The sequence below is a fragment of the Pseudorca crassidens genome, chromosome 19, assembly GCF_039906515.1.
Source record: "Pseudorca crassidens isolate mPseCra1 chromosome 19, mPseCra1.hap1, whole genome shotgun sequence".
Classification (NCBI taxonomy): domain Eukaryota; kingdom Metazoa; phylum Chordata; class Mammalia; order Artiodactyla; family Delphinidae; genus Pseudorca; species Pseudorca crassidens.
Genome location: NC_090314.1, coordinates 41,262,621 through 41,290,548, shown reverse-complemented (window position 1 = coordinate 41,290,548; position 27,928 = coordinate 41,262,621). Strand labels below are relative to the sequence as shown.

Genomic DNA, 27,928 nt, shown 5'->3' with positions numbered 1-27,928 from the left:
CCTCCTCTCCTCCCCTTTCAACGCTTGAAACTAAAATATTCCTTGGAATTGGGTCCTCAACTGCACCTAGGAGTCCGTACCCGCCTCAGAACTTCCTCTCGCAAAGCGCGGGACCCGCGCAGGCCCAGTACCCTCGCTTGGCCGGCGAGCTCCGACCCCCGCCCGCCCTGGAGGACTGTGGGTGGACGCTCTTGCAGAGCGCCTCTCGCTGGTCGGGGCGGGGGTGGGCGGAGCCAACACCGCCCAGGCCGGGGAAGCGGAGGGTGGGGACACTCTGGCCCCGCTCTCGGTGGTGCGGGGAGCGGGAGGGAGCAGCGGCCGCTCTGGTCGGCGGACGTGCTGCCGAGCAGTCCCGGAAGCGAAGGAGCGATGGCGGAGAGTCCGACTGAGGAGGCGGCGACGGCAGGCGCCGGGGCGGCGGGCCCCGGGGCGAGCGGCGTCGCCGGTGTTGTTGGCGTTAGCGGCGGCGGCGGGTTCGGGCCGCCTTTCCTGCCGGATGTGTGGGCGGCGGCGGCGGCAGCGGGCGGGGCCGGGGGGCCAGGGAGCGGCCTGGCTCCGCTGCCCGGGCTCCCGCCCTCGGCCGCTGCCCACGGGGCCGCGCTGCTTAGCCACTGGGACCCCACACTCAGCTCCGACTGGGACGGCGAGCGAACCGCGCCGCAGTGTCTACTCCGGATCAAGCGGTGAGCCGGGGTTTTTCCTCCCCCAGCCCCGAGCTCCGGGGCTCGACCTTCCCTGCCGCCCCCACTCTGTCCCACTACCACCCCCACTGCCCTCGCGGTGGCCCAGCTCCCAAGCCCACGTCTTGCCAGCCCGGAGCGTCGGGATCCAAGTCCCCTTTCCCCCCGCCCCCAGCCCCACACGCACCAAGCCCCTCCTCGCGTATCCAGGTCCGACCCCGCCCCTCGGTAACCTCCCTTGAGCCCTCAGTCTCCAGTCCGGACACCCTCCCCCACACCTCCCGACCTCCCGCCCGAAACCCGACCCTTCGGCGCTTCAGTAACACCCTCTCCCGCCCTCCGCACCGCCCCTCTCCCCCCTTCTCCACCCCAGCCCTGTTAGATGCAGCCCGGAGGCCCCACCCAGCGGTCCCCTGCGTCGTCTCCTCCCGAGCCCCATTTGTAAGACACACACACAGCTTGCTTTGCCCGGCCTGAGACGTCAGGCCATCCTGGCTTTATTCCCGGCCTCCTCAACCCCCTCCACAGAGTCCCCTACCCAAGTCTAGGTCGCTTCCCACGCATGCCAGCAGCCTTCTCTTGAACCACTTTTCCAGAACCCCAAAGCTCTCTACTCTCACACCTGTTCCAGGAACTCAAGCTTCCATCCCCCTGCCGCCCCCCCACCCAGTCTCACATTGGCTTGTGATATCCCAGTCAAGACTTTCTTTTCTGTATTCTTTCCTCTGAGTCATGTGATTTACTTTCTGAAGCAAATGTACCCAATTGAAATATAGGAACAAAGGCCCAAGGCCCTTCTGTGCTTATTTCTTGGGTGACTGATCTCAGATCATATCATTTAATAGATAATGTTTTTGTGAAATTGCTTAGCATAGTACCTATCACATAGGAAAAGGGAATGCTTTTTAGCTGCTATTAATCCAGAAACCTGTTTGCTGATAGCCAGACTCTCTCTCCCCATGCCACCATCACAGTCATCCTCATCTAGGTAATCACATTCCCCACATTCCAAGTTCTTTCAGATGTTTCTACCTACTTTCAAGGTTGTACTAAAAATTAAACAGCATACTGTGTGTAAAGTACCTGGCCCAGTGCCTGACACAGTTTGCCAACTCCATCAAGGTTGCCACCTCTAACTTGAGAAACTCAGCACTTCTCAACTCTTGTACTCCTTCAGCCATTTCAGTCTTCCAATCCTAACGTATCTCTGAGTTCTGCCAATACTTCTTTTCCTCCACTCTGTCACTTGTTTGCACTTTTTTATGTCCCTCTGTACCGTAGCAAGTCCCTAGATTTCCCACCTATAGGCCCTTGCTCACAACTGATCCATTCTAGTTTATGAGCTATGACCTAGAAGTCCTCTCATCTTCTATAGTAATGACTTCATGTCATCCTCCACCTGTGAGATTCTCAGCAATTTCAGAGGGTCCCCATCCCAACCTGAAGAGGTCTGTACACTGTTAGTCTCCTGGGCAAGAAGGCCATTATTGCTCCCTGCTAGCTCACTTGCTTCATATAATCCCCGTGCTAACAACGGTCCACTGTGTGGTTTATGGAATTAGTTTTTTAGTGGAGTTGACTATGCCTTCCCAGTTACCGAGAAATCTTCATGTAGCATTCAGCCGTAGTCCCTGGGAATCTCGGAGGTGGGGAGTGAGTGAAGTGCCATGTGGGAGGAAGTGAGTAAATGGGATGCGGCTTTTCCAGGGCGACATTGGATACCATTGGGATCTCTGATTTTTTTTTTCCCCCTCTCCCTTCCCTCCCCCTGAGGAAACAATGCCCCTTTGATGATAATTTGCTCTCTGCTTGCCTGACAAATACTCAGCTGAGATTTCTCAGCCAACAAGACGGTGCAAACGTTTGTGGTACCAAGCACCACTTTCTCGAACCCTGGCCTCACTGAGGTGATGACAACTGTCCTGCTCAAGGGATTCCCCTTTTTTCTCCTCTCCCTCACTCCCTCCCCCACTTCCTCTTGGTGTTATACAGGGATATCATGTCCATTTATAAGGAGCCTCCTCCAGGAATGTTCGTTGTACCTGATACTGTTGACATGACTAAGGTATGTACCTTGGTGGGGTTTGGGGGTTATTGGGAAATTGGGTCCATAAAGTTGAAAGAGCCTAAAAGAGATTATCCAGCTCACATCTCTGATTACGTAGATGAATAAATCAAAACCCCAAGAGAGTAAGTGGCTTGCCCAAGGTCACACAGTGAGGTGGAACAGAGCCTTGAACAGGTATCTCTTTTGGGGTGCCAAAAGGTCCTGGTTGGCTTGGAAAAGCCAGTTTATGCCTGTTGTCCAAGCTTAATTATTAATAGAGCACTCTTTACCTCTCAAAAATGCTCCAGTTTGGATGATAAATTATATGGTCACCCTATTGTACTAGCCAACTCTTCCCCCATCTTGCCACTCTTGACCTTTAAGTGTGGTGCTGTAAGTCAGATGCCAAGAAGGTTGGGGATGGGACAGGCTTGAGTGAACAGTGTTTGTAGTTACAGGGCCTTGTTTAGGCTCCTGTCCTTACTGATTGCTTTTGAATATCCTTTCCACCCCAAAGACCGTTCCTCTCTTGTCCACACACAGACACAAGAGAAAGCTTAAATTCCTCTGGCATAGATACCTAGACTTCTCTGTCATTGATTGCTCTACCCTGAGAAGTGAATTTTTACTTAAACTGATATCGGGAAGAAATCAGATTACCTAAATCTAGTGTTGTTTAAATGAAAACTCCTTTTAGTGTCAAATTTCTTATAGTAAAAATTCAGATTTGGTATTATTTGTGTGTCTGTTTTGTTTTGAATAGGTTTCCCTTTAAATTGATTTTTTTCTTTTTATGTGGTTGGAAATGTTTTTCCTGGGACATCTTGTTCTTAGTCAAGTATTAGTGTTAATATGCTAGTCCCTGGGGTCCCAGAATTGATGTCATGTTGATACCATTTGAGCTTGCTATTCCAAATGACTGAAGGCTAAAAGATAACATAGGATGCCACCAGGGCAAGGTGGGGACTATAGACAGAGGCATTGGATTGCAAGTCCTTTTTCCTCTTGCTGTTTAAATTCTGAGCAGACTTAAGTGCCTAGGAGCCTTTGTAGATGAAGAAATATAACTGAGTCAGTTAGGTTTTCTTCCCTTCAAGAAGGGAAGTCTTGTTCAATAAATCACAGCTGGAGGAAGAGAACTTAGCATTTTGTTTCAAGTGCTGCTGATTTTTTTATATTATTATTAACCTACAGTGTTGGGGAAAGTTCTGGGGATAGTCTATGGCTCCGAGTGGACCCTGAGTTTCCCCATTTTTCTTTGTATCTTTCACACAGCTGGATGCTGCCTGAGCCACATCCTCCACAGTAGGTTTGATCCTCTGCGGAGGAGACAGATACTGTAGGCCTCCATCACAACCCTCAGCTCTGCCCTGTGATTGGCACTGGTGCTGTGGCCTCCAATCCCTTTCTTCTTTTCCATTCATCTCCTCCCCTTTGTGCCACATAAATGGAGGGTGGAGTTGCATCGTACGCATGTTTAACCTAGGCAAATCCAAACATACGTACTCAGTAAAAATATGTATTGATTTCTTAAAATTAAGCATGCTAGGACAATATTTTACAGATGTATATTATGTTTTGCACGTTGGTGTTCTATCCATTTGTTATATAAAATACTGATCAGGGAAGTCCGAACAAAAAACATGCTTTAAGGGAGTTTTAAGGGACACTCAAGGGTGATTTTGGCTAGATTCAATTTTCACCTTGGGCTCTAACTTTAGAATGTAACCCCTGAGTAAGATGCCACTACACTGTAATGGGGTTTCTTAAAATTCCAAAAATGTTTATTGGTGTGAGTGAGCACAGGCTATTCATTTTTCATGGTGAGGATATGGAATATGGATTCAGATGAAGGTTCTGCTTCTGGCGTGGGTAGCAAGTGGAAGCCAGGAGGGTTTGGGATGGGACATCGCCTCACGATTTTGAGATGGGGTTTTATTTTGCAGATTCATGCATTGATCACAGGCCCATTTGACACTCCTTATGAAGGGGGTTTCTTCCTGTTCGTGTTTCGGTGTCCGCCCGACTATCCCATCCACCCACCTCGGGTCAAACTGATGACAACGGGCAATAACACAGTGAGGTTTAACCCCAACTTCTACCGCAATGGGAAAGTCTGCTTGAGTATTCTAGGGTAAGAGGAGACTTCTAAGTGGCCAAGTTGGTTGTTAGCAAATATTACTCTAGGCCAGCCTTCATCAACCAGGGTTTCTCATCTGAATCACAGGACACAGAAAATGATTGGAGTGACTGTTTCCTCAATTCTCCCCCGGATGGTACTTGATTACTGTCATTCTAGATGCAGAAAAAGAAGTTAATTCATGACGTACAGTGGATGCCTTAGTGAAGTGGTTCACCCCGAGCAGCAGTAGCATCTGGGAATTTATAGCCATGTAGAGTCTGGGCCCCCAACCTAGAATTATTATATCAAGAACTCTGGGGGTAGGGCCAGCAGTCTGTGTCTTACAGGCTCTCCAGGTGATTCTGGTGCAAACTGTTGGAGAACTACTCCCTTAGGGCATCAGGGCTTAATTCTCTCCTGAGCAGGTTGAGAAAGGCTGCAGATCCTGTGCCATTCAAGGCTGTGAATGTCTTATTCCTGAGTCTCTCGTGAGTGGCTTTGGAGGCAGTGGTGGTGATGATGATGATTATGTTTTAGCAACTGAATGAAAATGTCTGAGGTTGGAAGTCACATCAGATATGAAACACAGATGTTTCAAGTACATTTTTGTTTCTGGGTGCTACCAAGATTTTGCTTCATGTAGTTCTCATCCATTCCCTTTTAATCTCCTTCGGGGGTTAAAAATTCAGAATGGAAATATCTTCTAGCATATTCTGAATTGGTCTTTTTAGTGTGGTCTGAATTTCCCTGGGGCATAGAACAAGTAAAAGTTGAAGTTAAGAAAGTTGCCCAGACTGGTGATACTGTTTTCTTTCTTCCTGTCCAATCCAATATATTAGGTTTGTGTGGGGAAAAGGCAGCTGAAACAAACTTCTCCCTCTGCCCAATTCTCTCAGATCGAAGAATATGTTCTGTGATTGCGGCAGTGAGAAAGTCCTTTGAAGGAGGTTGTCCTTAAAGAAGTCCTTTATCTCGTTAGGGTATAGGATTGTCTGTGCTGGAAGGATAGCGGTATATATAAACCACAGTGGTAAGGAAACTTAGTTGTTGTTTCTGTATGAAAGTTGTTCTTGTAAGTGTTTTTGTATTAGGTTTTCCTTCATTAGGCCAATATAAAACTATTTCGAGCAAACATTGGTTCACAGTAGAAACAGGGGAAGTAAGATGGTGGGGTAAAAGTGGCAGAAGTATTGGGTGGAAAAGGAGAAGCTACTCTGAATTTGAAAATTTGCCGTCAAGAATCAGAGTAGAAAATTCCCATGCGTACTTAGTTGACTATTCACTTTAACAGCTGCATTCCTTTCCTCCCTACCTAGAAAAAAATATTGGGCTGACTTACAAAAGAAATTGAATGAGTTTACCCTGTTGACTTCAATGCCTGAATACTAGATGCTTCGGAGAGCACAAGGTCTAGGGTTCCTGGGGAACTGAAGCTGAGAAGAGAGGTTGAGAGGCACTGAAGAGCGAGCTCTGAGGAAGTTACCGTTCCCCATTACTTACTGGCCTTCCCTCAAGGCCAGCAGGGAAAGGGAAGTGGCGAGTTAACTTGAACAAGGCAGTCCTGGTTCAGGTTGTGTTCAGCTTCCAGCTCAGGTGCCATCTCTTCAATTAATTGAGTTAAAAATAAATGTCCTTAATGTCCAAGCTTCCCTCCTTCTCCCAACATTCCATCAGGCATACGAAAGAGAGGAGCAATTTTGGTGTTTCTCTGTTGTTGAAGGTGTTGTTCATGTATTATTTTCAAACCCTCCACACTCTAGAAGTGCTCCTTATTCCCTTTCTGTCCTTTGGCAGAGTTCTGTAGTTTTCAGAGGATTTGACACGCTTTGGGGGTTTGATAGAGAGCTGGATCCCCGATCATCAACCCCACCACATGGCCTCTAACCAGGGAGCTTCAGTCCCTTCTCTGCCTCTGTGCTCAACTTCTGTCTCCTCTCTGACTCCATCACCACCCATAAATAAATAAGCTCTTTAAGATCCATAGAGGTTAACATTTAGCTTGCCTTTGGAGCTGTTTTCTTACCTTATTTCTTTCATTTTGATGAAGGGAACCTTCCCTGGCTACTGTTTCTCTCCTAGCCCAAAGAAAATCCCTTCAAAGTTACTTTGCTTACTTTGCCCTCTTTTGTGACACTTGATAAGAGGATTAGGCAGTTGAGTGATTTCTGGTGAATGAGGGTGAGATGGAGGCTGGGAAATTCCAGAGTATTAATAGTGAAAGAGAAAGTGAGTCACTTATGATGGTGCTTCCAGGCCCCGGGGTACTCGTACACTGGTCTTTCTGTAGGGCCTTTCCCATCTCTCTCTGCCTCACCCTCTTCCCTTCCTTCTGATGTGTTTTGCAGTACATGGACTGGCCCTGCCTGGAGCCCAGCCCAGAGCATCTCTTCCGTGCTCATCTCCATCCAGTCCCTGATGACTGAGAACCCTTATCACAATGAACCTGGCTTTGAGCAGGTAAGGCCAGGTGGGCCCAGCTTTGGGGTGTAGAATATTGGGTTTTAAGAGATCTGAAAGATCTACTTGGGGGTTTTTGTTTTGTTTTTGACCTGGCTCAGCCCCATGTATTAAACTCGTCACTGTGGGAGAAAAAAGGAGCTGGCATGTGTGTGCCTTAATAATGAATTTTTTTCCCTATTACAATAACATTGTCAAGTTATTTCCATTTGACTTGGATTAAAGTTAGTGGAGTCATTTGGAAATTGATTCTGTGTCTGTTTTGGGGGCTCTTGGAGCCAGTGTGTTCTTCTGTATGCCTCCATTCCCCAGTATCCCTTTAAGGTGCTCCCTAGTGACTACTGCTGAGCCAGACTTTCTTTTGGAGTTGTGAAGTACTGTTACCTGCAGAACCACAGGAACAGTCATTGGCTAGGGCAAGAGTATTTTAGTCAGTGCTGCCAAACAGAAGGTGGAGAAAACCCATAATTCCCAAGGCTGTACTATATGCCAGCCCCTTCCAAACTTTATATGTAACTGCTCATTTAATCCTCATACTAACTCTGCAAGATAAATGTTATCCCCATTTTCAGCCGAGGTAATGGTGACTTGGAGAGGTTAGTTAACTTTCACAAGGACACACAGATCAGGATGTAGTCCCAGGAGCCCAAAGTCTTCCATTGTTTCAAAGCCCCTTCCAGATTACTCATGAGCACAGGAAAAGAGTTCCAGTGATATTATCAAAAGATACAGTAATTCAGTTTAAATGATTAAAACGGCTTAATTCATTTTGAAACTATTTGAGATAACACTAACATTGGTGATTCTTCTGTAGTCCTAAACAAAGGGAAATACCCTTTAAGAATGAACAAAAATTGGGCTTCCCTGGTGGCGCAGTGGTTGGAGGTCCGCCTGCCGATGCGGGGGACACGGGTTTGTGCCCCGGTCCGGGATGGTCCCACATGCCGCGGAGCGGCTGGGCCCGTGGGCTGTGGCCGCTGAGCCTGCGCGTCCGGGGCCTGTGCTCCGTGGCGGGAGAGGCCACAGCAGTGAGAGGCCCGCGTACGGAAAAAAAAAAAAAAAAAAAAAAAACGAATGAACAAAAATTATTCCCTAAGCCATCCTTTCAAACAAATAGTGAATGTGATTTCAGGAGTAGGTGGAAATGGAAACGGACCTCATTGGCTAACCAAGGACCTGATTTTTACGTCTTGTTTGGAAATTCAAGAGATGGGACCCCTTTTATTCTTAAAACTACCAAACATTCTTGGTTCACAGAACCCCCTTGTCTTGGTAGTTTTTTTTTCACAGTTCCCCAGGCAGAAAGAAATGCCACACTGTTCCATTTGTTAAGTAGTTAGGTCCAAACAACTTACTTCCTTCTCAGATGACTACACTGACTTAATAATAGGATGTGTACACCTGTTCAGTGCCATACAACTTTTAAAATCTTGGAATCAGACCAGAGCCACCACCCTCATTTCTGTTCCCTCCGTTTTCATATGCTACTTGCTATTTACTAAAGTAGTGACTGAAAATTCAGCTTCGTGAAAACAGTATGTCATCAAAAGGAATGTACTACAGTTCAACATTAAAACTGAACTACCTAGGGCTTCCCTGGTGGCGCAGTGGTTGAGAGTCAGCCTGCCGATGCAGGGGACACGGGTTCGTGCCCCGGTCCGGGAGGATCCCACATGCCGCAGAGCGGCTGGGCCCGTGAGCCATGGCCACTGAGCCTGCGCGTCCGGAGCCTGTGCTCTGCAACGGGAGAGGCCACAACAGTGAGAGGCCCGCGTACCACAACAACAACAACAAAAAACTGAACTACCTATCTCAAGGTAGTAGTTTGCATGGAATTTCACAGGTGTTGAATACTGTGGTTTTCCTCAAAAAGTTTACAGTATCCCACAGTGCCCTTGTGATTTCGCTGTGGTGCACATTGGGAACCGTGATGGTAGGCTGAAGGCATGTGTGTATTTCCTGTTCATTACATGTTTTGATCAGAGCCAAGGCTCTGATTGACTAGAGTTGGTGGTGGGAGGGGGGACCAAGGGAAGAGTTAAAGGGTGGAACGCCATGCTCCCGTCTGTTCACGCCCACATGTTCCTATCAGCTCTCCAGACCAGGTTCGGAGTTTTTCTTTTGAAAACTTCAGGTTCTACTTCTGATAGACAATAGTTGAATTCAATGATGGTGGAATCCACAGATGTGTAAAGGAGTTAACCAGGAAGCATCCCGATATCTATAGGTTTTTCAGGCTAAGACTCCTAGCATCATTTATACCTTTTTGTCCCACCATTATTCTTACACATGGTTATTTCCCACTTAATCCTTCCTGTGAGGCCTTTCATTTCAGGCTTAGGGAAATTTGATGGATGTGGTTTGCTGCTTATAGGTCAAATGACCCATAACAGAGGATGGGTACTGGTATGTGGGGGGGGGGCGGGGTGAGTGGTCTCAAGGACTTAGTTGCTCTTCATGGATCTGCCATATAGTGGGAAAGGCATCCTCTTAGTTCATTTGCTTGGGTCACGTACCCCATACTAATCCTAAAATCTCTTCCCATTGGCTTTTCTTTTTACCTAAATTTTGTACTTGGATACTGTGGTGTCTGTCACATTATAGGAGAGACATCCAGGAGACAGCAAAAATTACAATGAATGTATTCGGCATGAGACCATCAGAGTGGCGGTCTGTGACATGATGGAAGGAAAGTGTCCCTGCCCTGAACCCCTACGGTATGTGTGAAGAGAGCCCACTTGGTACTTGGTATTCCTTCTGGATATTGAGCTTGTTCGTACATTTGAGAACCTTTGCGGCAAAGTCCAGTGTTGGGCACCAGAGAAAGAGAGAGAAAAAGGAAAGATGTGGTTCATGCTTTTAAAGAGCAAGTGACCAAGGGGTTACCCAAAAGGAAGTTCAGAGAGCTTTTTGGTTCTTGGAGAGTGCCGAGCCTGATGGGAAAGACATAGTCCATGCCTTCAGGGAGCCCCTGTTTGACTAAAGACACTTAACTGTTATACAGCCAAATGAGGTGTAGAGTACTTCATAATAAACCCATTTCTTAGGGTTCAAGTTTATTTCTAGGTGTTAAAAACTAGATGAGCAAAGAGTTAATGAAACAAACTTTTCTAGGAAATGGGGGGGCAACGGTTTTTTCTTTCTTTTTTCTTAATTGATGTATAGTTGATTACAGTGTTTCAGGTGTATCTAGGAGAATTTTGAGTAAGGTTTGGGATTAGGGATGGCCTGTGGAAAACGAATGAGAATGAGCAAAGTCATGAGTTGAAGTTGGAGTTCAAATGATCAGTATTAACAGTCACTCTCATTTTATAATCCTTAGGGTATAAGGGAAATCAACCATGGTCAGTCAGCTGTTTCTTTTTCCATTTTCCATTGAAAGATCTTTGTAGGAAACCAAATCTGGTCTTGGAAACTCTAGCTGCTGAATTTGGCATTAAGGTTCGATGGTGAAGGGGTGGTGCCTTCCCCTCTTGTTCCTAAGTGAAGCTGCTTTGCTTGTTTTCCAGAGGGGTGATGGAGAAGTCCTTCCTGGAGTATTATGACTTCTATGAGGTGGCCTGCAAAGATCGTCTGCACCTTCAAGGCCAGACTATGCAGGTAACAGAGCCCCCGCTGCTGACTCCAGAGGCCTTACAACAGACCATGTGAACCCCCCTCACAAGGGTGACATCCACATCTCTCATAGAGTGCAGAGCCAAAAGGAACCTGGTACATTGAGTAGCTGAGGCCCAGAGAGAGACTGAAGTCATATGGAGTTGGTTCTAGGTTCCTGGCATAAAGTAGGTACTCAAGAGTAGAATCTGAATCATCCTGCTTTCTAGCCTGGAACTCCTTCCCTTCTTGGTCAGTAGTCTTTTCAAACCAAGAACATTCAGCCCTCTCAGAACTTAGGGATTATGAGAGTCATCTGTTGGAATTCCATCCCTAGCTCAGGGGGGTGCTAAGAGAAGTAATGCTTAGGGAAACATTGGGTGTGCAATTATTGTTGAAAGAACCTAATACAAGGATGGTAACCAGTTGTTCGTTCTCTGCCTCTACTGGGGAAATGTGTTTCTGCTTCCAATAAGAATGCAGAATTTAGGCTTGCTTAAAAGAAGAGGTTCTTATTAAACCGAATTGTAAATAGGATCCAATATAAGCAACTGGTTGAGAATCTTCCTGTCCTGAAGGGCCAGTCCTGTGTCTGTTGGATCATTTACTTGCTTAGAAAAGTGGTGACTTGGATAAGTGGCTAAAGCCTCTTCAGGTTCTTTCCAGTTCTTTTTGGTCTATGTTCCCACCCACCCAGCACCACCAGCAGTGGGAGTAACTGTTTTGTTTCCTCAGGTGCTGCTCAGAGATGGTAGCTTCCCTATCCTCCCTTCAAGGACTTCCCTCCTATGTCCCGCATTTAAACTCAAAGGGCAGGACCAGCTCAAGGCTGACTTGTTTCCTGAACCTTTTCTGAGAATATATCGAGGATGATGCATGCTGTAGCTTGTTCCCCATCAGGAATTATCATTGCTGGTATCTAGCAGCATTTCTAATATTCAGTCTGTGAAGGAAAACCAACTCATGACAAGGGAAGGGCAGGGAGGAGCAGCATCTGGGAAGGCGGAGAATGGGTGGAAATGGAGCCAGTGAAGAAAGGAGGAAGATTTGGGAAATTGACAGCTCCAGAGTAAGTGTGGAGTTCAGTTTTGGGAGAACATAACCCTCAAATGTGAAAAGTATGGGCTGTAGTCACAAGAGACTGACTTACATCCACTGGCCCTTGATCATGATGGTAATGTGCGGGCAGAAGTGTGGAAGGAGTTTAGGTGGGAGAAGCAGACATTATGTGAGAGGGAAAATCGTGGACTTTTTGTAACTGCCAAGGAAAGAGGTCTCCACTTGTTTGAACGCTGGGCAGGCTACTTTGCTGCCATAATCCTTATTTAGCATTTTAAATTTCTTTTTTTATACCCTTCACCCCACCCATAGTTATTTTTGAGACTTTAAGGACAGTTAACCCCTTTCCACGTAATGTTTGGTTATCTTTGATCTCGAATGACAAGGACTGGAGTGATGCCCAGAAACCTGGACAGGAATGTGATGACTGGTCCGTGGGGAGGAGGGCAGGTGCTTATCCGAAGTCAGAACTCCTTCCTTCTAGACCTGCCTATGATCTCAGAAAAGCAAATTACCCTTTTTGAGTATAGGGAATGAAGGGTAATTTTCCCCTTATATAGTTTGTATGAGGTTAATTGAAAACACCAGCACACTTAATGATTACAGTCCTGGTCTTGAATTTCTCTTCCCTATCTATCTCGCCGTTACTGTGTCCCCCTTCTGCACAGTGGCTTGCTTTGGGGGAATGCAAACGCATTTTAATGTTGGCCCAAGCCAGACCTATCTGGGGTGGTGAACGTGCCACAATATTCCTAAACAAAGATGATGATGTCTGCTGTTGGGAACTCTCTGTGCTATGCCCCCTTCTGTCCCCATGCTCAGAAGTTGAGCGTGTGTTTCACGTGGGCCTAAAGCTGCTCTGTCTAGGGTGAGCCACCCAGACTTGAATCTTCCTTCCCGCTTGTCTCCTTTCCCCCACAGGACCCTTTTGGAGAGAAGCGGGGCCACTTTGACTACCAGTCCCTCTTGATGCGCCTGGGACTGATTCGTCAGAAAGTGCTGGAGAGGCTCCATAATGAGAACGCCGAAATGGACTCTGATAGCAGCTCGTCTGGGACAGAGACAGACCTGCACGGGAGCCTGAGGGTTTAGACCCTGCTCCCCTCTCCCCTCCCCCCACTCGAGAGTCCCAGCAAAGTCCCTTCCCCCCACCCCAGGGATGGAGAGGCACTTGTGTATCTCCCTCCAAATGTGACATCATCCCGCAAGATGGCAAGAACCAAGCAAGCTTGGATCCCAGGGTGTGGAAGTGGGGAGGCTGTTCCCGATCTGACCTCCTTGGCTCTCGAGCATCTGGGGCTGTGTTCATCCCATATCAGGGGCCAAGGTACCTATGCAGGAGCACCTAGGGCGAGGGCCTCTGGCAAAAACAAAACAACCAACACACCTCTCCACAGGGCCAGCTCCTTAGGGACAGGTGGAGACAGAAATTGCAATTCCTAGAGGGAGTGTGCCCAAATGATTTATGGGGATATCTGGAAGGGAGCTTGGGGTGGGGGGCTGTCTGTGACACTTAAGCAGTCTGGGTGGTTGTCTGTCTGTCTGTCTTCAGTTTTGAAGCAGGGCTTCCCAATGCCCTTTTCCTCCCTGCCTCTTTACCCCCATCATTTCCCACAGGCCAGCATAATTTTGTTTTTCCTAATTTATAGTCACTGTTCTAGACAGACCAAAGAGAAGGAACAGTGGTGGAGTCTAGGCTGCTGATGAGTAAGCTTTACCTAGCACCTGAGCACCTTTCTCCTCTGCCCCCCCCCTTCCCTCACCCATTCTAGATTTAAGACAGAAGGTAAATGTGACTGGGCCTGAACCAAGGTCTTGGTAAAGCCTGCACAGGCACCATAAGAAGCTGAATTGCCGTTTGTTCCCGCAATCACCGATTTGAAAAGTTCCCAATGCAGACAACTGTTGTGTGTATGGGATTAGAGCCACTACATAGAACAGTCTCTTACAGATTTTTCACAAATACTAGTCACAATGAGGGTATTACTCCTGGGGGTGGGGTACAGGGGGGAGGCTGATGCTAGTCCTATTGTATTTTGTTTGGCTGTCCTTGTGTGTTTTCACCTCAGCCTGTAGTCCCCCTCCTCACTTCAAGGCCCAGGGAGGGGGCTTCCGTGGTGGTGGGGCTTCCGTGGTGGCGCAGTGGTTGAGAGTCTGCCTGCCGATGCAGGGGACACGGGTTCATGCCCCGGTCCGGGAAGATCCCACATGCCGTGGAGCGGCTGGGCCCGTGAGCCATGGCCATTGAGCCTGTGTGTCCAGAGCCTGTGCTCCGCAACGGGAGAGGCCACAACAGTGAGAGGCCCGTGTACCAGTTTAAAAAAAAAAAAAAAAAGGCCCAGGGAGTTGTGGGGAGCAAGGGTGGCCAATGGCAGAGGGGATTGAAGCTGGGACTCTGTGAAGACTCCTCTCCTTCTCTCCCCCCCCCCACCCCCAACTGCTCTTTGTCACTGACTCTGATGGGTGTTTGCCTGGCTGTGTCGCTTCTCTATTTAGCTGCAGTGATCCTTTATCTGGTTGGCTCAGAAAAATGTACTTTAGGTGCCCTGTGACACTGGGCATCAAGGGAACCCATCCTTCCCCTTTTTGATGTGTTCTCCTGTACTTTCCAGATTCTTACTGATAGGTCTCCCAGTGGGGTATTGGTGATCCACATGACACAGGGCCTCAGTCAGTATCCAGCCACATGTAAGGGAGAGGATAACTTGTACCTGCTCTGCCCGCTGCTAGAGGCCTCTGCCTTGTGGGTCATGAGACTTCCTGGGGAAGTTGGGAAGGGGGTTGGGCACAAAGGAGAATGTCCTACTTGGGAGGGCAGGAAGCAAAGGAACTGGACAGGAAGTGGGCTTGGGGGACAGAAGTATAGCTTTGAAACCTGAAGGCTGGGCCTCTTCACAAGAAGACTCAAGAAGGGGCCCTGCTTCCAATTTCCCTCTTCCATTCCCAGAGCTAGTACAGGCTTGGAAGAATGCCCTTGGTCTGTTGGTCCAGTGTTACCTGTCATACATTTAAGTGTTCCCACTTTCAAGTGACAATCCTCTCCTTGGTCCTGCCATGGGCAGAGCATGTCTGGCGTACTAGCCTGACTTTTACGTCCTAATCTTGAGTTGAGGAAATATATGCACAGGAGTCAAAGAGATGTCTTTATATCTGACTGTACATAAATGAAGTTTTTTGTTTTTTTTTTTTTTCTTTTTGGTGCAATAAAGTTTGTTTTGGCAGAAGGAGGAAGCGCCTATGGGTGTGGGAGGGTTTGTGTAAAAGGAAGAACGGGATTGTTTTGACAGCCACACCTCTCACCTAGGCCTGAAACTGTCAGGGATAAAGATAGTGCTCAGTGGAAGCCAAAAACTTGGGTTACGTGGTGTGGGTGGAAGCAGGACTACTGGTGGCAAAAGTTCCCATCATTAAGAAATAAGGTCCTTTTTTTGAGGCTGTAACTTTGGCAGTCAGGAGAGGAATGCCATCTTAGCCTCGGCTGCTTTGAAAGAAATACCTGTTCAGGAAGTGAGCTTGTCCTCAAGGACAGGCAGAGGTAGAGATGGGCTCAGGCTATATATCCCCTTGCTAAGGGAAAGGTGTCTTAGTATGGATAGTCCAAACCATTGGGTTTTCAGTTTTCTGATACCAAACGACCCCTTCTTAGGAATTCAGAATTCAGACCATGAAGACGGGGCTTAATGCTGGCCTCCCAGCTCATCACCGTCTCTACTTGCTATAGAAGGCTCTTGCTTTCTGGTACAGAGGCTTTTCCTCTTCGCTGACCATGTGTGTCGGAAGAAATTATACACAAAACGTCCTGCCAACCTGTGCCACGCAAAGCTGCATACAGGAAAGCGGGGGCCCGGGGGGCCTGTGGGCCTAGGCTCTAGCTTTGGCTCTGCTTAAGGTGGTGGCCTCTGGTCAATTAGATTCCTCACCTGCCAAAGTTAAGGACACCTATTTAACTTTTAAGGTTGTGAGGACTATACAAGGTGTATATAAAACTGGGTGTCTGGTAGGTGTTCAATAAATGATTCCCTTTCCCACCCCTGAGGTTAGAGGGATGACCTGATGATCACTATAGGAGGAAAAGGTAGTAAGGAATTTGAGAAATACTGCATCCACTATTGGTAATTCCCCTCAAATTAAGTTTTCTTTTCTGTAACCACCATTTAACATTGACCTGTTTCCTTCATACTCGTAGCTAAGTCTGCTGCCATAACCTGGAACCTCTACAAAGGAAGCTGGAAGAGACTGAAAGGGTGACTATTTACTGGTCCGTTAGGGTCTGCTCATTTGAGATAAGGAACATTTTATGAGGAAGGGGTTTGAATTAACAGAGGCTATAATTTATGTCTCAGGGCCACAGAAACTAGACTGTCTAGCCAGGAGACAGAAGGCCTTCATTCTAGGCCCAGCTCTACCATGAACTTGTAGATGACCTGTGCAAGTCATTTTATACATGTTCACTGTTATCTATGTTACTCAGGTTATCCTTAGCGGATAAAAAAGGTTTTCTCCAATAAAGATGCAATGTGAAGGCACTTTAAAAAAAAGAAAGTAATGGCTGAAGAATACTGGGGGAAGAAAAAAATTGGAATTTTTTTGGTTTTTTGGTTCTTTTTTAAAACAAAGTTGTCGAGGTTTTATTCACCACCAGCTCCTCCCTCTTCTCCCTGCCTGCTGCTGTGCCCCCTTCCGCATTCCCAGTCAGGGGAGGGCTTCTCTGGCCTCCTCAGCTGTAATCTCCTGGGAGTAGAGGTCAGTGAAGAGAGCTGGCAGCCAGTAGTGGGCCTCCCCTGGGGCCTGCAGGTCCAGCCAAGCCAGCCCTTCCTTCAGCAGGTGTTCCTGGCAGAAAAAGGAAAAATCAACTGAGAAAGGGGAGTTTACATAATGTAGGGTAGATAATCCTCAAACCTATCTTGGCTTCAGTGGGGTTTTCAAACTAAATCTACAAGAGTGCCTTCACATATTTACACAGCCAAATTAGAATGATTTGTTTAGCCTAGGTCTTTGCCTGAGGTGTGAGAAATGCCACCAAGTTGCTTAATCTGTGCTGCTGGGAAAGAGGATAACGACAAAGTGGGATGTTGTGGAAGGAAGGGCTACAGAAATATTTGCTGTATGGCTTTGAGCAAATCACTAACTGCATTCCCTAAAACAAAATGGAGATCAGTACCTTTCAGTTAACTTATGGAGTAACAGACAGCTAGGGGGAAACCTTTTTGGAAAAGTTAATGGAAAAACTGTATTAGTATTAGAATGGACTCATAGTTCCTATAGCTGGAAGTATGCTCCAGATGGGTTGGTTCTACCCAATATCATTAAATGTTTGTTATCCCCACTTCACAGATGAAGTTAAGTCTATAGTTCAACTGCCTGGGTAAGGAGAAAGGTATTGAAAGCCAGGGTTCCTACGTGTTCATGCCACTCCCTCTTCACAACATCAGTCTTTCATTAGTACCATGAAATGTGTATATATAAAACTATATGTAACATGCACTATAATAGTATATAATTATAGCAATGTAGTTATCAGTAGTTAATAATTCCCTTCACTCTGTACTAACAGTGTTACTTCCAGTACAAGCCACATTAACCATCTGACCAGGCTTTACAGGTCAGCAGAGAGAGGCATTGGTGACTCCCCAGTGGCAGTGGCAGCCTGGCTGTACCCATGTGCCAGGGCTGGAAGCCTGCCTTTGTGAGTTCTACCTCTCAGTGCCATCTTCAGAGAAATGCTGGGGTTACTTCTGGTGTGGCAGCAGCAGCCTTCCAGGCAAGAAGTCAGCAGAGAGAGAGAGGCCACAGCTCTTGCCTGTGGGGTACCTGTCTACCCTCCTCCTCCCATCTGGGGCCCATCTTTTCTGGGCCATTCCAAAAGTCACATACCAGCACTTGCCGCGCTCGCTCCGTCTCCCATTTAAGACTGGCTTTGATGTCACTGACAGTCACATAGCCACTTTTCTGAAGGAAGGAGGAATGGAGGCTGCGTCAGTTAAGAGCGTGCTTTCCCTTAGAATCCAGCATCTGCCCAGGGACAATTAATTTACCCAGGCAGGAGGGGGAACTGCCCTTGGGTGAAGCCTAAGAGAGCACAGAAGAATGTTTAGAGGTCCCAGTAGAGAGCAAGAGAGAAGTGACTTTCAGGATGACAGAGGTAGGTTGAGGGGTTCAGTCCTAAAAAGCAGTCGAGTCCCTGGTACTAAAATATCAATGTAGACTTTACCAGAGAGCTCTAAAGTGACAAGGAAAGATTCAGAATGATTAACTGATAGGAAGAAATGGTGATCATCATAAACTGTTCATAATCTAAAATATTTACGTATTCAGCCCCTGTCCTGCCTCACCCTAACCATTCCCCAATCCAGAAAAGTCCCCTCCCTCATTTAGTTCTATTCTACATTACAGAATTGAGAAAACTGAACATGTCTTCCCTAAAAACATGATAAGGATTTCGAGGAAGATGATATAGCTTAAGGCATTGCTGAGGAACAGGAGGATGGCAAACAAGATTAAACATTTTTTCAAAGAATCCATAAAGTAGTTTTACGAACACATCAAAAAATCTGTCCACCAAGGAAATTCAGTTAGTGGTCTGCATGTCTGTCTACACTAGACTGTAAGCTCCTTGAGAGCAGGAACTATATGGTACCCATCTTTATATGCTCCTACAGCCTGGCCCAGTGCTTTGCACTATAGCTGCTCAATAAACGTCTGCTAAATAAGCACAGGTCTGAGTAGTGCATCCGTTAGACAGTTTCAGCAAAAGACCTGAGTGATGGAGGGGAGGAGATCAGAAAATCCCCTCCTAGACTGCCTCTACATGCACATGCACGCACGGACACACACACACACACGCACGCACGCACGCACGCACACATACACACACTCTCCCTCCCTCCCCCTCCCTCCCTCCCTCCCTCTCCTCTCTCTCTCCCCCTCCCTCCCCCCTCACACACACACACACACACGCACGCACACATACACACACTCTCCCTCCCTCCCCCTCCCTCCCTCCCTCCCTCTCCTCTCTCTCTCTCCCACTCCCTCCCCCCCCCCCCCCACACACACACACACACACGGCCCACCAGTACCTCTGCCAGCTGCAGCACCACAGTGTGATCCATATTAAGCTCAGCTGGAACAGACTGAATGAGGTAAGTGCCGCCCACAGGGATGATGCCGAAGCCAGTGCCCAGTGCCTTTAGCTTCTTGATGGCCCTGATCAGGTCGTCTCTGAGGTGAGGAAGAGCTGCTTAAAGACCCCTGGCAGACCAGACTAGCAACAATGCAGTTTCAGCTCTGCCCTGGGCAGGATACCATGGCTGAAGACTCAAAAGGCTGCACAACATTTAACTACATCAGTAAAAAGGCAGGGTCAAAGTGCACCAAATGGTGCTTGGACATTCCAGGGAAATGGCATAGGAGTCAGGCTCTCCACTTAGCAAACCATTCCAATACCAGACAGAGGTAAAAAATATGCTTCCAGGAGCCCATCAGGAAATGTGAATAAGTGAGCTGAACTTAAGCGACAATAGGGAGTACTGTAAACTATGGCAAAACAGAGACTTGAAAGGGGCAACCCAGCTGATTGCCGCCATTTGGAAATTCAGGCCCAGTGGTGCCAGATTTTGATTTCTTAGTTGACAACTAACTGAAATTAAAGAAAACCCACAAGATAATGTGTAGACCACATATCCAGCCCACATACTGAGAGTCTTTTTTACCTTTTCTCAAATTGGAGTCACACAAAGGCTAGTGAACCAGGTCAATTTACACCCCATCTTCTGAGCCCAGCTCCTTTCCCCAGCCTTTCTCAGTGCCAGCTCTAGTCTCCTTGACCACAAATAATGTCAACAGTGTATACAGCCCCTTCTTTTTATGTTTAAAAAGAAGAAGAAGAAAAAAGTGTATACACACACCCACATTATTTTTATGCATGAAAAAAATGCTTAGAAGGAGATCTACCAAAACTTTTAACAGTTGTAATATCTCAGTTGAGAAATAATGGGTTTTTTGTTTTTTTATATCTCTATTTTCAGATTTCTAAAATAAAAACATTTCTTCTGATCATGAAGAGGAATAAAAATGATTCCTAAACTAGCCTAGACGAACGAGTGGTAAGGAGAAAAGATTTCCACCTTTTTTAAAGACCTTTCTATACTCCAAGGGGTTGGAAGGCAAAACCTACTGGCTGACATCCTGGGCGAATTTGCCCCTTCCTTTTAACACCTGTTGATGTAGTTCCTCCAGAGTTATCAGACCTATTGGAGAGGGGGACAGAAAGCAGTTGAAGGATTACCTTTATGACTTTAAAAAAAAAAAAGACAGCATCTCTGAAAAACTGTAAATGGTCTCTTGACACCAAGGCTGTGTCTACAGCCAATGATTTCTGTCTATAGCCAATGATTTCTAACTAGGTTTAAGTTTTATTTCTTAACTTCAACACAGACCATTCAGTGTGCTTATTAAGATGATATCACTGAATGATCGTTTTAAAGCTAACATTCTGGGGAGCACAGAGACTCCATTGACATCACCACACCTTGGAGAAGCAGGGCAGGCCTATAGTTACTAATGAGAAAATCATAACCCAGACACATCATCTATCAGGGAAAAAGGCCTATTTCCTACCTGCCTATATGTTCTGTAACAACTAGGAGCTAAGCCTTCCTGGCCAAAGACCTTTGGAGAATAGAGATAATCATTCAGATTTACCCTTGGCCATGGAGACTGGTCATGGATTCAACATCGTGAAGCACTAAGATACTTCTCAGGACCTAACAGCTTCTCAAGACCTTACTGGCCTGCAGACTGCAGGATAGGAAAGATCATCTTTCAACATTTTTTCCCTCTCAGAGAAGCCCAAAGCCCAGTCCAGGACCGAGCCACCCTCACCTCCATTCCGGTGTTTCAGGGCCAGGCACACTTCGATAATCTGGACACCCAGCTCGTAATAGAAGTCTCCCACGCCTAGCATCTCAGACCAAAATCCTTTTCCAGCTAAAAGACAGAAAAACAAAAGCTAGGTTATTCAATAGTTACATCTTTTCTTTCAAAGCTAGATTAAAACATCTATTCTAGTGCTTGCTTCGGCAGCCCATATACTTAAAAAAATACATCTATTCTATGGGAAGTCTTCTCTGCCCAGCCTTACGTCCTTCTCCTCCACTTACAACTCAGGATCCTCAACACAATCTGTCTCTTGGTAATTCCTACTAAACAACAGGTTCAGACAGTTCTAAAGGTGGGCAATCTATTTGGCTGCTAACTCTGGCTCAGGATACTATAAAAGTGAGTTTTCTTTCCCAAAGCATGCAGTGAAATATAATGGGACATAAGGTCTAGACAGGCTAAGAAAAAGAATATGCAGACCTGGCATTCAAAAATCCATTGAAGATATTTTATTGAGTAAAAAATGCAAGTTACAGAGTAATAATTACAGCATAATCCCATATATATTTATATATATATATATATATATATTTTTTGCGGTACACGGGCCTCTCACTGTTGTGGCCTCTCCCGTTGCGGAGCACAGGCTCCAGACTCGCAGGCTCAGCAGCCATGGCTCACGGCCCCAGCCGCTCTGTGGCATGTGGGATCTTCCCGGACTGGGACATAAACCCGTGTCCCCTGCATTGGCAGGCAGACTCTCAACCACTGCGCCACCAGGGAAGCCCAATCCCATATATTTTTAAAAAATAGTTTATAAATATGATGAAGGTGTCTAGAAAGATATACCTTAAACTGTTAACAGTACTTTATCTCTGCAATTACGGGCAGGGTCAGAAGACTTCCACTTTCTCGTTTTCTTTTTTCTCCTTTGTTGACTGACTGCCTGAATACATGCTACTTTTATCAAAACTTTTTTAACAAAGGGAAAAATAGTCATAAAAAATTCCACAGCACAGCATTCCAGGGAAGATCACGTACACTGGCTACTCAGCCTGCACTCCAACCTCTCCATCTTTCCCATCAAACTGGATACTCAGCCATCCTGCTAGGGACTCCCTGAAGACAACATCCTCTGGATCTCCCTGTAGGCCCTTACAGAAGACGCCCCAACAGTAGTGACAACAACTAGGTGAGCTTTGTCCCTTAGCAACCCTAGAAGAACACTGGACCCCTACAGACAACTTACAGGCCAGAGGATCCACCCCAATGGTGGCACACATGTCCTGGAACTGCACCCGGAACTCAGGATTCTTCCGGATCTCCTGCTTGTGCTTGCTGGCAAATTCTTCCAGGTTGGTCTTGAACATGTCCAACTGCTTTGACATCTGCAGGATGAAGCACAGTTAAGTTTAGAGAACTTCCTTCATCACAAAATACAAAATTAAAGAAATAGAAAAAAAATTTTTTTCCTTGTGCTGAGAACTCTTAGGGTTTACTCTCTTAACAACTCTCATTATGTAACATACAACAGCATTAATTATATTTCGCTTGTTGTAAGTGCTTTTCTTTTTCCCAGAAGAAAAAAATGTTATTAAATTGAAGGTGCAATCAACAAGGACCTATTGCATAGCACAGGGAACTCTACTCAATATCCTGTAATAACCTATATGGAAAAAGAATCTGCAAAAGAACAGACATATGTATATGTATAACTGAATCACTGTGCTGCACACCTGAAACGAACAAAACATTGTAAATCAACTATACTCAAAAATAAAATAAAATTTTTTTTAAATCTAATGAAATTAATTAATTGAAGATGCACCTAATAATTTTGCAGCATTCACACAGTGGGAAATCTTCAGCCACTGACAGAAAGGCTAGATAGGAGAGAAAGGAAGCCTGGCATGAATTAGGTGTGTTGTTTTAATCTCTGAGTCAAGAACCTCCTCGGGGATAACCATAGATAAAGAATCTCTGAGGAAGGGATGTGGCTCTACCAGAGTACATTCTAAAGCTAAATACTTTTGGTTTGGGGATATTCTGACTTCCCATTTGCATTACTCCTTTTCTTTCCCTAATTAACAACCTATCTTCAACTCACCAAGAATAACCACTCCTGGCCCAGCATCTCCTCATTTCCAACATATTAGAAATTTACACATTATTATAATCACCATTTCCAGCTGATTCCTGCATGTTATCTCCCCTGAGTGGGAGCTTTTGAACAGCACACCCTGTGTCTATTTATTTTCCTCAGTTCAAGGGCCCATTTCCCTGCCTCACTGCCTCCTTCTCTTCTTCACCAGGCAAAATAACTGAGTAAACAACAGGGCATGTACAGAAAAGGGAAGTGTTAGAGAAGGAAACTGCAGGAGCCATACCCCCATCACTGACACTTCTGGTATGCACCTAGATGTGATGGTGGTGGGTGCCACAGGTTAGGCAATATTTTCAGGTTATTCTTAGGCATTTAAAGTAAAAACCCAAAAGACCTAATCAAACAACTCTACCACTTACTACCCATGTAACCTTGGATAAAGCACTTAACACCTCAGTGCCCTCAATTTGAAAGTGCGAAGAACAGAGTTCCTTCCTGATAGGATTGTCAGGAGGAATGAACAAGACGGTGTATGTAAAGAAAATGGACATGTGCCTGGGACGCTACAAGTAGGTAATCACTCAAAGATGTTAGCTATCATTGTTATCAGCAAGTCACCTAAATGATCTGAGCAGCCCAGAAACTGGGATTTGCCAAATGCCCTATTTTTAGTTCGATCCAAACAATCTGGTTTATATCAAAGGTGTCCTGCCCAGCCTTGTCGGATCTCCCTTGCTGTCTGGAGCCCTCCATCCCACTCACCTGGGCCAGCTGGTCCTCAGCCAAGACAGTCCCTCGCTCCTTATACTTGGCCTGTCAGACAAATAGACCAGGATGAGTTGAGAGAGTGGGTGCTGGGGGCTCCCACTTGTACTGCCTCCGCAGAAGTATTAAAAGGGTCTCGCAAATGGTTTTTCTTAGGGAGAGGGAGTGAGGAAGTAGAATAGACGACTCGACTGTAGTCTAATTGGGGGAAGTGGGGGAAAGGGCTGATGGATCTAGGGATGCTGACATTCCAATACACCGGAAGCTGGAGAAACTCAATTCCCCGGGACCGAGAAACCCGCGTCAGATTCTGTTGGGAGGCGATCTGAGGGTACAGAGCTCTGCGCGGAGAGACTTCTGTCTCTCGCGGGTCTGGAGTGACTGTAGGGCCCGCCTCCTTCCCCTCACCTCCGCAAGCTTCTTCTTGGCGATGGCGCCGGCTCCTACTCCGCGGCGGTGCATCCCCACCGTGGCCCGCGGGCCGCCCCGCTGCCGGGACCCCGGGTCTCCGCGTCCCGGGATCCTCCACCAGCTCCCCCACGCGGATGCGCAAACTGGACGTCATCTCCGCGCGCCGGAAGCTACGCCCAGACTTCCGGCCGCGGGGCTGAACTCCCCCACCGCCAGGGGCGTGGCGGCCCCGCCTCGTGCTCCAGCCAGGATCCGCAAAACTGTTTGCGGCCCAGCGCTCCCCACCCAGGTGGACGCCTCGGACTCGCTCGACTTCATGCGACTGCCCCCACCGCCACCCCAGCCTGCAAGTGAAGGTCCGCCGCTGCTCACTGGCCGTCTGTTGCGTGCGACGCGCTGAGTTGGGCGCCGAGCGTTCCATATTAAACATAAAACAATCCGTTCTACGCTAATGGAGCTTGCCTTTTGGAATCACACGTAGAGCTTCTGACTGGGAAAGGCCTTACAGTTAAGAACTTGGACTCTGGAATTAGTTTACCTGGTTCCATAGCTCACTTCCACTACGTATGGTCCAGTAACTTAAGGCAAATTCCTTAACCTCTTTGTGTTCCATTTTCCACAGTTGAGAAAGAGTAATACCTACTCATGAAGTCATTGTGAGAATTAAGCCAGAAAATATATAACAAAGCATTTAGTGCAAGGCCTGGCACATAAATAAGTATCAGCTATGTTTGTTATTCATCAGGTCTGGGGTGAAATCAGTTATCTGTGTTTAGGAAGTTCCATAGGTGATTTCCATAGCATTATTGAGTCTTTAAAAAAGGAGCCAAGGGAGGTTTAAGTCAGGGAGTAATAATATCAAAATTTTGTTATAGGAAAATTAGTGGCAACCTAGACTTAATTTTAAGTCAGTTGTAGCAGTCCAAAGTAGAAATGATGAGGGCCAGAACTAAGATGGTGGCAGAAAGGATAGAGAGAATGCGACAGATTCCGGACAAAGTAAGAAAAAGGGATGGTAAAACTGATGGGGACAGAGTGGGTGGGAAACGTTAGCAGGATGTTCAGTGTCCTGGCTTGGGCAACTGCGTGGTGCCGTTCAGAGAGAGCGGTAGGAAGAGACCACAGGATGAAGCTGAGGAAATAAGAGTGGTTTTGAAAATGTTGAAATTGAGGTCTGTGGGACATCCCGGGAGAGATGGCCAATTGTCATTCAGATGTACTGGTATGAAGTTCTACAGAAAGAACTGGGCTACAGATCAAGGCAAAACCATGGATGTGAATAATGTTACCAGAGAGGTTTCAAGTAAAAGGAAAAAAAGAGGATGGGAGCAGGGACTTCCCTCGTGGTCCAGTGGTTAAGACCCCATGCTCCCAATGTGGCAGGGGGCAGGGGGGTGGGGGTGAGAGAAGGAGTTCGATCCCTGGTGGGTGAACTAAGATCCTGCATGCTGCACCATGCAACCTAAAAAAAAAAAAAAAGAGGATGGGAGCAGAGAGATCGGTGGCAGGATATTTAGTTGCCATTTGGGGCCTTGAGGGATGGTGGAGCCATGAGCCAATGAGTCTGGGTCCCTGAGGATTTCACGGAGCAAAAGCTGTCACACCAGCTCCGGGCTGCCTGCTTCTGGGTGTTTACGAGAAAGAGAAATAATGCTCTATCTTGCTAAAAATATTTAGCACTGTTATTTGTGTTTTTCTGTATTTTGAAAGAACGACCAAGGCTGAAACAATTATTTAGGCTATCATAGTCCTACCTTCAGATTCACTCCGATACGTACCCTTAGACACTAAACTCAGATAACATAAGCCCCCTTAAACACAAACTTACTTTCTCAGACACAGATTTGTCCCCTCCCAACACATACATTTGACACCCTCTCATACACATTGACTTCCTCCATTACACCCTGTCTATGAAAAATGCATTAGCCTCATGTATGCACATACTGACCTCATATTTTCATATTCTTACTACACCACTCCCTAACACAAAACCTCCGTCCCTTAGGTGCCCACTGACACCATCTAGACACACCTGCCTCACTTCTCACTCTCTGACTCACACTGTATGACTCTTTAAGGTATACACACTGATCCCTCACTCACACTCATGACTTCAGATTTAACTATTCAGACCCTCAAATGCACACATACATACTCCCTGAGGTACACACATTGACCCTTGATAAACTTCATTGCCACCCTCAAGCAGACATGTTCATTCCCTTCTTCAGACACATTTGTTCTCCTCTATAATTTAAGAGAAAGTATGCTGACCAGTATTGTGCTGGTAAATGTTTAACAATCACCTCTCCAGGTTGGGAGGGTGGTGCTCTGGTTTATATCATTTGCCAATTTCCATAGTGTGAATACTCTGACCACAGTCTTTGGAGCTATTGTTTCAAGCTATGGATGGTTTTACAGCCTGCTCACAGAATTCCTGACAATTTCACAATGGCTCTCAGAAGCACTCTGCCCCGGTGCACCACTGAATGTGACCGTCACAGATGCTGTCAGTTGCTTTAAGTGACTAGTGAGTCATTGGCCTTATGGCAGAGTGGCTAAGAGCATGGGCTTTAACTCTCTGCCTCAGGGAGGCAGTGTAGTGCACGGTTGACAGCTATGATGCTATCATTACCTCGAAGGACTGTGATGAGGCTTTAAATGAGATCACCATGACTTTTTTTAAATGATGTTTCTAAATCTGAATAAAAGCCAAAAAAAAAAAACCAAAAGTTGAAAAAAAAATGGCGTCTCGAAAGTCCTGAGCACTAATGCCTGGCCCATAGTGAGACAGTTGTACAACATTTTTTTTAATAACACTTACAGATTCGCTGATTCCCAGAGACACCCAAGACTACAGAAATATAGATCTGAACTCCTCCCCAATACAATCAGTTCTATCATGGAGAATCACTAAAATATAACCTCTGAGCAAAGGCATGCTCTAAATTGTGTGGTACACACTCTTAGAACTCTAGGAGTTTAGAGGAGAGGAAGCCCAAAATGTTAAGAACTGGAAGAGACTGCAAACTGGCAGCCCTCAGGCAAATTCAGTTCTCCAAAGAGTTTTGTTTGGTCATCAGAATACCATTAGGGGCACATTTCTTTTCCATTTTCACAGTCCCAATCCTTCCCCTTACTTTACACACTCCCCACTTTGCTTATTTAGGTTACTGGCCCAGCCGTTCAGCCAATCCAGTTTGCCACTCCCTGATTTTAAACTAATACCCCAGTGTTTTTAAACTGAGGTTTAACTGTGTGAATAATAATAACAAAAGTTAACTTTTATTGACCACTTACTTTGTGCCAGGCATTATTTTAAAATACTTCAACCCTATGAAGTGAGTACTTTTTAATCTTTTCCAGACAGCAAACTGAGCTTTAGAGAGAGAGGAACTAACTTGCCAAGTCACAGACCTAGAGAGTGATTTGAATCTAGGTGTGTTTGGCTCTAGTATGCTAAAATATGACTAGATCAAGGGGAGAGGAGGGGACATTAGGCAAAGGTAACCTAAACTAAGCGGGAAGGAGAGACAGCCTTGTCTTCTGTGGATGCAGGGCACTGGGAGAAGGCAGCATGCCGAGGTGGATAAACATTTAAACACCGGAAGAAAGAGGTATTGACTTTTGGACAAACTGAGTTCTCCCACTTCCCTTCACCTTCACTGGCAACTCCCTAGTGTGAAATCTGGAATCCCTTAAGAGCCTCTTCCACATTCATCCCTCTTCATCTCAATATCATTCTCACCATCATCAGGGTGATTGTTCGGGGATGCAAATAGATCTTCTCTGACCTGCCCCTGCTT

General features: G+C 46.4%; 2 protein-coding genes across 4 annotated transcripts; one reads left to right on the top strand and one right to left on the bottom strand.

Moving 5' to 3' along the window:
• Nucleotides 1-254: 254 nt before the first annotated feature.
• UBE2Z (ubiquitin conjugating enzyme E2 Z) lies at nt 255-15,183 on the top strand. The gene is made up of 7 exons (XM_067714324.1): nt 255-683; nt 2,673-2,745; nt 4,674-4,861; nt 7,195-7,306; nt 9,911-10,023; nt 10,816-10,906; nt 12,881-15,183. Exons 1-7 carry the CDS (start codon nt 370-372, stop codon nt 13,049-13,051), a joined length of 1,062 nt encoding a protein of 353 aa, XP_067570425.1. The 5' UTR covers nt 255-369; the 3' UTR covers nt 13,052-15,183.
• A 1,333-nt stretch (nt 15,184-16,516) lies between these two features.
• SNF8 (SNF8 subunit of ESCRT-II) lies at nt 16,517-24,262 on the bottom strand. Of its 3 annotated transcripts, XM_067714326.1 has the most exons (8): nt 24,117-24,262; nt 23,706-23,756; nt 22,089-22,227; nt 20,843-20,947; nt 20,136-20,208; nt 19,039-19,180; nt 17,834-17,908; nt 16,517-16,789 (listed from the first exon to the last, which is right to left on the bottom strand). In XM_067714326.1, exons 1-8 carry the CDS (start codon nt 24,168-24,170, stop codon nt 16,652-16,654), a joined length of 777 nt encoding a protein of 258 aa, XP_067570427.1. In that variant the 5' UTR covers nt 24,171-24,262; the 3' UTR covers nt 16,517-16,651. The 3 variants fall into 3 exon arrangements, with proteins under 3 accessions (XP_067570427.1, XP_067570429.1, XP_067570428.1); XM_067714328.1 differs by lacking the exon at nt 17,834-17,908; XM_067714327.1 differs by lacking the exon at nt 23,706-23,756.
• Between the last annotated feature and the right edge of the window lie 3,666 nt (nt 24,263-27,928).

Excerpts from the sequence above, each read along its gene's own strand:
- UBE2Z (XM_067714324.1), top strand. The coding sequence starts at position 370 with ATGGCGGAGAGTCCGACTGAGGAGGCGGCGACGGCAGGCGCCGGGGCG. Across the intron at positions 10,024-10,815 it reads CCCTGCCCTGAACCCCTACG|AGGGGTGATGGAGAAGTCCT; the intron begins GTATGTGTGAAG and ends CTTGTTTTCCAG. Across the intron at positions 10,907-12,880 it reads TTCAAGGCCAGACTATGCAG|GACCCTTTTGGAGAGAAGCG; the intron begins GTAACAGAGCCC and ends TTTCCCCCACAG.
- SNF8 (XM_067714326.1), bottom strand. The coding sequence starts at position 24,170 with ATGCACCGCCGCGGAGTAGGAGCCGGCGCCATCGCCAAGAAGAAGCTT. Across the intron at positions 20,209-20,842 it reads CCTGAAACACCGGAATGGAG|GTCTGATAACTCTGGAGGAA; the intron begins GTGAGGGTGGCT and ends CCTCTCCAATAG. Across the intron at positions 16,790-17,833 it reads AGCGAGCGCGGCAAGTGCTG|GAACACCTGCTGAAGGAAGG; the intron begins GTATGTGACTTT and ends TTTTTCTGCCAG.